The 12,287-nt window shown below is 39.2% G+C and overlaps 1 protein-coding gene across 2 annotated transcripts in view; it reads right to left on the reverse strand.

Annotated features, from left to right (window-relative positions):
• Positions 1-319: 319 nt before the first annotated feature.
• Positions 320-12,287, reverse strand: part of LOC111187645 (RNA/RNP complex-1-interacting phosphatase-like) — a 40,208-nt gene continuing 28,240 nt past the window's right edge. The window contains exon 5 of one of the 2 annotated variants that reach the window (XR_016393350.1): positions 320-2,332. Coding sequence is in view for 1 of the 2 variants with exons in the window: in XM_089912201.1 (XP_089768327.1) it covers positions 2,310-2,332 (23 nt within the window). In the remaining variant the exon portion in view is untranslated. The remainder of the gene's footprint in view (positions 2,333-12,287) is intronic. The other variant, XM_089912201.1, reaches the window with a different exon arrangement.

The following is a 12,287-nucleotide window of genomic DNA, read 5'->3' on the forward strand; positions in this document are numbered from 1 at the left end:
GTTGTTTCAATGGGTTGTGTAGGCTTCCTGGTGGAGGGGACTAGTGCCTGTGTTGTGGTGGATGAGGCTGGATCTTGTCTCTCTAGTGGGCAGGTTCACGTCTGGTGGTGTGTTTTGGGGTGTCTGTGGCCTTATTATGATTTTAGGCCACCTCTCTGCTAATGGGTGAGGTTGTGTTCCTGTTTTGCTAGTTGTTTGGCATAGGTTGTCCAGCACTGTGACTTGCTGGTCGTTGAGTGAAGCTGGGTGCTGGTGTTAAGATGGAGGTCTCTGGGAGATTTCCGCCATTTAATATTATGTGGAGCTGGGAGGTCTCTTGTTGACCAGTGACCTGAAGTTGGCTCTCCTACCTCAGAGGCAGAGCCCTGACTCCTGGCTGGAGCACCAAGAGCCTTTCATCCACACGGCTCAGAATAAAAGGGAGAAAAAGTAGAGAGAATTAGTAGAAGTATGAGGAAAGAAAGAAGGAAAGGAGGAAAGGAAGGAAGGAAGAAAGAAGCAAAGAAGGAAATAAAGGAGGGAGGGAGGGAGGAAGGAAGGAAGGAAGGAGGGAAAGAAGGAAAAAAGACAGAAAGAAGATACAGTAAAAATAAAATAAAGTATAATATAGTTATTGAATTAAAAAATATTTAGAAAAGAAAAAAAAAAAGGGACGGATAGAACCTTAGGACAAATGTTGGAAGCAAAGCTATACAGAGAAGTTCTTACACAGAAGGATACTCATACACCCTCACAAAAAGAGGTAAAGGGGGAAAAACCATAAATCTTGCTCTCAGAGACCACCTCCTCAATTTGGGGTGATTCGTTGTCTAAAGGAGGGAAGGAAGGAAGGAAAGAAAGAAAGAAAGAACGAAGGTAAAGTATAATAAAGTTATTGCAATTAAAATTAATTATTAAGAAAAAAGTTTATTAAAAAAACCATGGACGGATAGAGCCCTAGGACAAATGGTGGAAGCAAGACTATACAGACAAGATCTCACACAGAAGCATACACGTACACATTCACAAAAAGAGGAAAAGGGAAAAAAATCATAGATCTCACTCTTAAAGTCCACCTCTTCAATTTGGGATCATTCCTTGTCTATTCAGGTATTCCACAGATGCAGGGTATATCAAGTTGATTGTGGAGCTTTAATCTGCTGCTTCTGAGGATGCTGGGAGAGATTTCCCTTTCTCTTCTTTGTTCTCACAGCTCACAGGAGCTCAGCTTTGGATTTGGCCCTGCCTCTGCGTGTAGGTCGCTGGAGGGCGTCTGTTTTTTGCTCAGACAGGACGGGGTTAAAGGAGCCGCTGATTCAGGGGCTCCGGCTCACTCAGGCCGGGGGTGGGAGGGGGAGGGAGGGGCACTGCGTGCAGGGCGGGCCTGCGGCAGCAGAGGCCGGCGTGACATTGCTCCAGCATGAGGCCCGCTGTGCGTTCTCCAGGGGAAGTTGTCCCTGGATCCTGGGAACTTGGCAGTGGCGGGCTGCACAGGCTCCGCAGAAGACGGGTGTGGAGAGTGACCTGTGCTCGCACACAGGCCCCTTGGTGGCGGCAGCAGCAGCCTTAGCATCTCCCGCCCGTCTCTGGGGTCCACGCTTTTAGCCGCGGCTCGTGCCCGTCTCTGGGGTTCGCGCTTTTAACCATGGCTCACGCCCGTCTCTGGAGTTCCTTTAAGCAGCGCTCTTAAACCCCTCTCCTCGCGCACCAGGAAACAAAGAGGGAAGAAAAAGTCTCTTGCCTCTTCGGCAGGTGCAGACGTTTCCCCGGACTCCCTCCCAGCTAGCCGAGGTGTACTAATCCCTTCAGGCTATGTTCAAGCCACCAACCCCAGTCCTCTCCCTGCGCTCCGTCCGAAACCGAAACCCGAGCCTCAGCTCGCAGCCCCGCCCGCCCCGGCGGGTGAGCAGACAAGCCTCTCGGGCTGGTGAGTGCCGGTCGGCACCAATCCTCTGTGCGGGAATCTCCACGCTTTGCCCTCCGCACCCGTCACTGTGCACTCCTCCACGGTCCCAAAGCTCCCCCCTCCGCCTCCCACAGTCTCCGCCTGCAAAGGGGCTTCCTAGTGTGTGGAAACTTTTCCTCCTTCACAGCTCCCTCCCACTGGTGCAGGTGCCGTCCTTATTCTTTTGTCTCTGTTTTTTCTTTTTTTCTTTTGCCCTACCCAGGTACGTGGGGAGTTTCTTGCCTTTTGGGACGTCTGAGATCTTCTGCCAGCCTTCAGTTGGTGTTCTATAGGAGTTGTTCCACGTGTAGATGTATTTCTGGTGTATCTGTGGGGAGGAAGGCGATTTCCGCGTCTTACTCTTCCGCCATATTCAAGCCGTCCTCTAATGTAATTCTTTTATTTTACCTGTATATTGTGAAAATATTTAGTTCCACATAATATAAAAAATTACACTTTAATAGGAGATACTAATCCATTTACATTTATTATAGTACTGAAAATACTTAGGTTTAGAGTTACCATGTTATTGAGTGCTCTTTTTTATTTATTTTTTAAAAAGATTTAATTTGGGGGGGGCATAAATTATTTATTTATTTATATCATCTTATTGTACTATAAATGCTTTACAATGGTGTGTTAGTTTCTGCTTTATAACAAAGTGAACAAGCTGTATATATACATATATCCCTATATCTCTTGCGTCTCCTTCCCACCCTCCCTAACCCACCCCTCAAAGTGGTCACAAAGCACTGAGCTGATCTCCCTATGCTATGCAGCTGTTTCCTACTAGCTATCTATTTTACACTTGGTAGTATATATAAGTCCATGCCACTCCTTCACTTCGTCCCAGCTTACCCTTCCCCCTCCCCATGTCCTCAAGTCCATTCTCTATGTCTGCATCTTTATTCCTGTCCTGCACCTAGGTTCTTCCAAACAATTTTTTTCCTTTTTTTTAGATTCCATATGTATGTGTTAGCATACAGTATTTGTTTTTCTCTTTCGGACTTACTTCACTCTGTATGACAGACTCTGGGTCCATCCCCCTCACTACAGATAACTCAATTTCATTTCTTTTTATGGCTGAGTAATATTCCATTTTATATTGAAGATGTGCAACATCTTCTTTATCCATTCATCAGTTGTTGGACACGTAGATTGCTTCCATGTCCTGGCTATTGCAAATAGAACTGCAATGAACATTGTGAAATGTGACTCTTTTTGAATTATGGTTTTCTCCAGGTATATGCCCAGTAGTGGGATTGCTGTGTCATATGGTAGTTCTATTTTTAGCTTTTTAAGGAACCTCCATACTGTTCTCGATAGTGGCTGTATCAATTTACACTCCCACCAATGGTGCAAGAGGGTTTCCTTTCTGCACACCTCTGCAACATTTATTGCTTGTAGATTTTTTTGATGATGGCCATTCTTACCTGTGTGTGGTGATACCTCATTGTAATTTTGATTTGCATTTCTCTAATGATCAGTGACATTGAGCATTCTTTCATGTGTTTGTTGGCAATCTGTATATCTTCTTTGGAGAAATGTCTATTTAGGTTTTCTGCTCATTTATGGATTGGGTTGTTTGTTTTTTTGATATTGATCTGCATGGGCTGCTGGTAAAGTTTGGAGATTAATCTTTTGTCAGTTGCTTCATTGGCAAATATTTTCTCCCATTCTGAGGGTTGTCTTTTCATCTTGTTTACGTTTTCCTTTGCTGTGCAAAAGCTTTTAAGTCTTGTTAGGTCTCATTTGTTTATTTTTGTTTTTATTTCCATTTCTCTAGGAGGTGGGTCAAAAAAGATCTTGCTGTGATTGATGTCATAGAGTGTTCTGCCTATGTTTTCTTCTAAGAGTTTTATAGTGTCTGGCCTTATATTTAGGTCTTTAATCCATTTTGAGTTTATTTTTGTGTATGGTGTTAGGGAGTCTTCTAATTTCATTCTTTTACCTGTAGCTGTCCAGTTTTCCCAGCACCAGTTATTGAAGGGGCTGTGATTTCTCCATTGTATATTCTTGCCTCCTTTATCAAAAATAAGGTGACTATCTGTGTATGGGTGTATCTCTGGGCTTTCTCTCCTGTTCCATTGATCTATATTTCTTTTTTTGTGCCAGTACCATACTGTCTTGACTACTGTAGCTTTGTAGTATTGTCTGAAGTCAGGCAGCCTGATTCCGCCAGCTCTGTTTTTCTTCTCAAGATTGCTTTGGCTGTTTGGGGTCTTTTGTGTTTCCATACAAATTGTGAAATTTTTTGTTCCAGTTCTCTGAAAAATGCCAGTGGTAGTTTGATAGGGATTGCATTGAATCTGTAGATTGCTTTGGGTAGTATAGTCATTTTCACAATGTTGATTCTTCCAATCCAAGAACATGGTATCTCTCTCTATCTGTTTGTGTCATCTTTTATTTCTTTCATCAGTGTCTTATAGTTTGTTTCGTAAACGTCTTTTGTCTCTGTAGGTAGGTTTATTCCTAGGTATTTTATTCTTTTTGTTGCAGTGATAAATGGGAGTGTTTCCTTAATTTCTCTTTCAGATTTTTCATCTTTAGTGTATAGGAATGTAAGAGATATCTGTACATTAATTTTGTATCCTGCAACCTTACCAGATTCATTGATTAACTCTAGTAGTTTTCTGGTAGCATCTTTTGGATTCTCTATGTATAATATCATGTCATCTGCAAACAGTGAGAGCTTAACTTCTCTTTTCCTATTTGGACTCCTTTTATTTCTTTTTCTTCTCTGGTTGCTGTAGCTAAAAATTCCAAAAGTTTGTTGAATAATAGTGGTGAGAGTGGGTAACCTTGTCTTGTTCCTGACCTTGGTGGAAATGGTTTCACTTTTTCACCATTGAGAACAATATTGGCAGTGGGTTTGTCATAAATGGCCTTTATTATGTTGAGGAAAGTTCCCTCTATGCCTACTTTCTGGAGGGTTTTTTATCAGAAATGGGTGTTTAATACTGTCAAAAGCATTTTCTGCATCTATTGAGATGACCATATGGTTTTTATCCTTCAGTTTTTTAATATGGTGTATCACATTGATTTGCATGTATTGAAGAATCCTTGCATCCCTGGGATAAACCCCTCTTGATCTTGGTGTATGCTCCTTTTAATGCACTGTTGGATTCTGTTTTCTAGTATTTTGATGTGGATTTTTGCATCTATGTTCATCAGTGATATTGGCCTGTAGTTTTCTTTCCTTGTGACATCTTTGTCTGGCTTTGGTATCAGGGAAATACCTGATAGATATTCTTAGTCTCATAGAATAAGTTTGGGAGAGTTCCTCCCTCTGCTATATTTTGGAAGAGTTTGAGAAGGATAGGTGTTAAGTCTTCTCTAAATGTTTGATAGAATTTGCCTGTGAAGCCATCTGGTCCTGGGCTTTTGTTTGTTGGAAGATTTTTAATCACATTCTCAATTTCAGTGCTTGGGATTGGTTTGTTTATAGTTTCTATTTCTTCTGATTCACTCTTGGAAGGTTGTGCTTTTCTAAGAATTTGTCCATTTTTTCCAGATTGTCCATTTTATTGGCATAGAGTTGCTTGCAGTAATCTCTCATGATCCTTTGTATTTCTGCAGTGTCAGTTGTTACTTCTCCTTTTTCATTTGTAATTCTATTGATTTGAGTCTTGTCCCTTTTTTTCTTGATGAGTCTGGCTAATGGTTTATCAATCTTGTTTATCTTCTCAGAGAACCAGCTTTTAGTTTTTTTGATCTTTGCTGTTGTTTCCTTCATTTGTTTTTCATTTATTTCTGATCTGATATTTATGATTTCTTTCCTCTGCTGACCTTGGGTTTTCTTTTCTTTCTTTCTCTAATTGCTTTAGGTGTAAGGTTAGCTTGTTTATTTGAGGTGTTTCTTGTTTCTTAGGTAGGATTGTATTGCTATAAACTTCCCTCTTAGAACTGCTTTTGCTGCATCCCATGGGTTTTTGATCTTCATGTTTTCATTGTCATTTGTTTCTAGGTATTTTTTTATTTCCTCTGATTTCTTCAGTGATGTCTTGGTTATTAAGTAGCGTATTGTTTAGCATCCATGTGTTTGTATTTATTTTTTACAGATTTTTTCCTTTAATTGATATTTAGTCTGATAGCATTGTGGTTGGAAAAGGTACTTGATACAATTTCAATTTTCTTAAATTTACCAAGGCTTGGTTTGTGATCCAAGATATGACCTATCCTGGAGAATGTTCCACGAGCACTTGAGAAAAAGTGTATTCTGTTGTTTTGGGATGGAATGTCCTATAAACATCAATTAAGTCCATCTTGTTTAATGTATCATTTAAAGCTTGTGTTTCCTTATTTATTTTCATTTTGTATGATCTGTTCATTGGTGAAACAGGTGTGCTAGAGTCCCCTATTATGATTGTGTTACTGTCGATTTCCCCATTTATGGCTGTTAGCACTTGCCTTATGTATTGAGGTGTTCCTATATTGGGTGCATAAATATGTACAATTGTTATATATTCTTCTTGGATTGATCCCTTGATCATTATGTAGTGTCCTTCTTTGTCTCCTGTAATAGTCTTTATTTTAAAGTCTTTTTTGTCTGATATGAGAATTGCTACTCTAGCTTTCTATTGATTTCCATTTGCATGGAATATCGTATTCTATCCCCTAACTTTCAGTCTGTATGTGTCCCTAGGTCTGAAGTGGATCTCTTGTAGACCACATATTTATTGGTCATGTTATCGGATCCATTCAGCCAGTCTATGTCTTTTGGTTGGAGCATTTAATCCATTTACATTTAAGGTAATTATCAATATGTATGTTCTTATTACCATTTTCTTAATTGTTTTGGGTTCGTTATTGTAGGTCTTTTCCTTCTCTTGTGTTTCCTGCCTAGAGAAGTTCCTTTAGCATTTGTTGTAAACCTGGTTTTGTGGTGCTGAATTCTCTTAGCTTTTGCTTGTCTGTAAATGTTTTAATTTCTCTGTCAAATCTGAATGAGATCCTTGCTGGGTCAAGTAATCTTGGTTGTAGCTTTTCCCCTTTCATCACTTTAAATATGTCCTGCCAGTCCCTTCTGGCTTGCAGAGTTTCTGCTGAAAGATCAGCTGTTAACCTTATGGGGATTCCCTTGTATGTTATTTGTTGTTTTTTCCCTTGCTGCTTTTAATATTTTTTCTTTGTATTTAATTTTTGATAGTTTGATTAATATATGTTTTGGCATGTTTCTTCTTGGATTTATCTTGTATGGGACTTTCCGCACTTCCTGGACTTGATTAATGATTTCCTTTCCCATATTAGGGAAGTTTTCAACTATAATCTCTTCAAATATTTTCTCAGTCTCTTTCTTTTTCTCTTCTACTTCTGGGACCCCCTATATTCGAATGTTGGTGTGTTTAATGTTGTCCCAGACGTGTGTCAGATTGTCCTCAATTCTGTTCATTATTTTTTCTTTATTCTGCTCCTCAGTTGTTATTTCCACTATTTTATATTCCAGGTCATTTATCCATTCTTTTCCTCAGTTATTCTGCTATTGTTTCCTTCTAGAGAATTTTTAATTCCATTTATTGTGTTGTTCATCATTGTTTGTTTTCTCATTAGTTCTTCTAGGTCTTTGTTCAACGTTTCTTGTATATTCTCCTTTCCAGTTCCAAGATTTGGGATCATCTTTACTATCATTACTCTGAATTCTTTTTCAGGTAGACTGCCTATTTCCTCTACATTTGTTTGGTCTGGTGGGATTTTATCTTGCTTCTTCATCTGCTGTGTTTCTCTGTCTTGTCATTTGGCTTTGGAGACTGTGTTTGGGGTATCCTTTTCTCAGGCTGCAGATTCGTAGTTCCCATTGTTTTTGGTGTCTGCCCCCCAGTGGCTAAGGTTGGTTCAGTGGGTTGTGTAGGCTTTCTGGTGGAGGGGACTGGTGCCTGTGTTCTGGTGGGTGTGTCTGGATCTTGTCTTTCTGGTGGACAGGTCCACATCCGGTGGTGTGTTTTGGGGTGTCTGTGGCATTATTATGATTTTAGGCAGCCTTTCTGTGAATGGGTGTGCCTGCATTCCTTTCTTGCTAGCTGTTTTGCATGGGATGTCCAGCAGTGGATCTTGCTGGTCTCTGAGTGGAGCTGAGTCTTAGCGTTGAGACGGATATCTCTGGAAGAGCTTTCATCGTTTGATATTAGAAGGTGCCGGAGGTCTCTGGTAGACCAATGTCCTGAACTTGGCTCTCCCACCTCAGAGGCACAGGCCTAACATCCAGCCGGAGCACCAAGACCCTGTCAGACACATGGCTGGGGGTGAGAGCAAGAGGTAGTTTTGGTGCATCTCAAAGACCATCAGTGAGATTCACTGACCATTTTCTCTCCAGAAGTGAAGAAAACAAAATTCAGTCTTCGGCTAGTCAGCCACCTTGGTAGCCAGCCTCTAAGATGGCCCTAATTATCCCCTAATTATCTCCCAGTCTTCATGTACCTGTGTGGCTCCTCGCACTTGAAAAGGGCTGACAGTTTAACTAATAAGAAATTGCAGAAACGACAAAGTGCAGTTTCCAAAGTTACAAAAGACATTGCAGCTTCTGCTTTGGTTTCTGCTAGATCACTCATCCTGGGGTAAGCCAGCTGCCATGTCATGAGGACACTCAAGCAGCCCTAAGGAGAGATCCATGTGGCAAGGAACTGAGGCCTCTTACCTACAGCCATGTGAGTGAGTCATCTCAGAAGTCAAGAGATTTAATTTTATTATTTTTGGTTGCGTTGGGTCTTCGTTGCTGCACAGGGTTTCTCTAGTTGTGTCAAGCAGGGGTTACTCATCGTTGCGGTGCATGGGCTTCTCCTTGCGGTGGTTTCTCTTCTTGTGGAGTATGGGTTCTAGGTGCATGGGCTTCAGTAGTTGTGTCATGCAGGCTCAATAGTTGTTGCTTGCAGGCTCTAGAGCACAGGGTCAGTAGTTGTGGCACATGGGCTTAGTTGCTCTGCGGCATGTGGGATCTTCCCAGACCAGGGATTGAACACCTGTTCCCTGAATTGGCAGGCAAATTCTTACCCACTGTGCCACCAAGGAAGTTCAGTGTGCTCCTTTTTAAACCTAGTCTGTTTTCTTTATTTTCTATCTTAACTGTTCTGTATTAAATTAAAAAAATAATACTCCTTTCTACCCCTCCTCTTTGAGTATTATATATGAAGAAGTATGTCTTATTTATTAATCTCAAATTTTCACCTTACTTTTAAGAAGTAATCACAATGTCAAGTATTTAATACCCTTCACTTCCACCTTGAAAAGCATGGATATTAAAGTGCTAATATAATTACCTTCCCTAGCCTATCATTTTTACTTTTTGTTATGTATAAAAAAACAACTAAAAACATGCATGGTTTGTAAGGAAATGACAAATTTCAGAAAATTCAGAATCTGAATACACTGTATACATAGCTTCTAGATAAAGACACAGAAAATTGCCAGATACTCAGAGGGCCCCTGGTCCCATTCTAGTGATTCCCCTTAAGGTTTAATATTGTTCTTGTATGTAACAAAAGTATCATATTACCTGTATTTTATATAAATGTTATGGCACAGTAAAATCACTTTTGGATTGGGCCTTTTTATTTTATGTTGTTTGTGACTATGCCTATATGGTTGCCTGTTGTTGTGATCATGCATTGCCACTGTTGCATAGGATTCCATAGTGTAAATATTTAACTATTAATTAATTTATTCCAATGGGTATTACAATATGAGTGATTTTCAGTTTGTGTCTATTGAGAATAGCACTGGTATATAAATTCTAGAACTTGAGCTTTGGTGGTGTGTGTATAAATTATTGTTCAGTATACATGTAGTAGTAAAATTTTCAAGTCATCGCTTTCATGTGTTTATCTTTTTAGATATTTCTAAATATTTTCAGAACAGTTGTATGATTTTTCATCCTCAGCAACAGTGAATGAGATTCAAGGATTATACACATTCTTGTCAAACTTGATAATACCTGTCATTTTCATTTGAACTTTCTGGTTGGTGAGTGATAATTCCAGGTTTCACTTTTTTGCATTTAATTGACTACTAAGAAGCCAAGCATCTTTTGATATGTTTACTTAACATTCTGTACTCTCTTTTTTGAAATATCTTTTGGTATATTTTCCCCACTTTTGCTATTACGTTATCTTCTTATTGAAGACTTCTTTTTTTTTAACATCTGAAGACTTCTTATTTAGGAGTTTTTAACATATGCTTGCTATGAGTTCTTCTCTTTCTGCCTCTCCTCTTTCTTTAGATGAGGGTAAGTTTTTAATGTTAATAACATCTAATTTGTTATTTTCCTCTTTATTTATTTATTTAGTCTTATTTCTATTTATTTATGTGGCCTTCTTATCTGTAGCAGAACATATTATTTATTCTAAACCACAAGTATGTGTTTGTTTCTTCAATAAATCTAATTATTAAGCTTTAAATTTAAGTTAACTTTCTAAACTAGATATGTTGTATCATAGTGAGTATTAATTTTTCTATGACAGCTGAAAAATTACATTTATTAAGAAAATGTTGTATTCAGCTTTCTTTTCATTTGCTCCTACTTATCATTGATTCACAGAGGTAAACATCACTTCATCCATGGATCTGACTTTTCTCTGATTTCTCATGGTCATTCTCACTAATTCATCTTGCTTCCTGAAATCTTTAGCAATGCCATTATTCCACAGAAGCAAAAACCTTCCTTGGGCCTTTTTCCTCAGAATATTGATTATTCCCACATTTTAAATGGGACATTCCAATAAGTTTGGAGAAAATGCCACAGGTGTCTCTCTTTTTTTTTTTTCACATCTTGTATCAGCCTCTGCTTGCACTCTGTGTTCAAAGATTTTTGTATGACACATTGATGGAAGATGCCAGTTGTTTCTTTCCTTGGGGCAAAAGACAGATTAATTACCTGACAAACAAAATAAAGACTGTCTTTCTCTGTTCAAATGTTGGACAGGATTGCTTGCATCCTAATTTAAAAGTTTCAGGTGACTGAAGCTTAAGATTCCTAAGCTTTAATCCATACTTGCACCATGCACAGCACCCAACAGGACTGCTTTACATAACCTCATGAGACTTTTGTGTGCAAGTGGGACAGATAAAAATATAAAACTATTCCTGTCGTTTTGTTTCATAAAAATGATTTTTTGTCTCATTTAAAACATTTTTTTGTAAAATCCAAAAAACGTGTCAGGCTAAAATATTGGAATTACAATACGGTAAAATCTAAGACCCTTCAAATTTCTTTCCAGTTTTGTTGATGATGGGATGCCATCAGAGATATGACTTCATTAAACACAATAGGTAAGATTCCTTAATAAGCCTGATTGGGGAATATGAAAATAATCCCCGGAAATTTTTGCACATTTTCTAGTTCTCAAGTATTGGTTAAGATGGTAGAAAGTGCCCTTCATTGTCCTATATGTGAATGCATATCAATTGTGAGAGGTGGGGATAAAACAAGCAGCCTAAATATCCTTTATGTTTGTTGTACTACTAGTAGAAAGAGGAAGGGTCAACATGTCACCATGGTTGATATAGGAAATAAGCTGCTTGAAACTACACAGAAATGTACCTGCTTGTATTTTCTGTGAAGCTACCCTCTCTTTTGGTGTGCCCTGATACCTCCCTCAACTTATGTACCAACTCCAGCAGCATTAAGCAGAAATACAAAAAAATCTATTCTTTGGAATTATGAGGAAGGGAAGAGTCGAAAATTTTATAGCATGCTCTGTACAAGCCTACACGTCACCATCCTTATCTATGTCATGCCATGCATGGGTTCAGGGGATTCTAGAAGCACGAAGGTCTGTGGGGTTAATCACAGCTGCATTCATGGGCAGTAAAAGAGAAGGGCCTTATCTTGGTCACTCTCTCAATGCTAGTAGCTACAAAAAGAAGAGGGCAGCAGACATCTTAGGGAGAAGAGTCAACATTAAATGAAATGTCCTAATTACTCTAGGCAACCTCTCATGATAGCCTCCCATAGCTCCTCAAATCCCTACATACTTGTACAAGGGATAGTGTAATATTACTGGAGCGTGTGACTGCAGATTAACATTATTTTTGTTGAAAAAAATAAAAATAGGTTCAAGTGATAGGGTTTGAAAGGGGTTCGCAGTGCGAGGGAAACTATTGTAACAATGTGGACAGAACCCTTTGGGTGGATTCATCATGTTTTTGTTTTTTGCTGCTTCAGAATATGTAGTAGAGATTGGTGTGTTCCATGATGCATTCCCGCTTCTTATAAGTTTTAGATGGAATACCCCTTAAGGAAGAAGTGCACGTAAGGAAGATTAGTGAGTCAAACTCCTCTGCCCTCTGTCAGCAGTGGGTGCAAAGGAATTTAGACCAAGTACTTTCATCCTTTGATGTGCAAAGTTTTCACTATATGAATGATGTTTTGTTT

Source organism: Delphinapterus leucas, chromosome 5, assembly GCF_059928025.1.
Source record: "Delphinapterus leucas isolate spDelLeu-1000000601 "Yukka" chromosome 5, BTC_Dleu_Yukka2, whole genome shotgun sequence".
Lineage (NCBI taxonomy): Eukaryota > Metazoa > Chordata > Mammalia > Artiodactyla > Monodontidae > Delphinapterus > Delphinapterus leucas.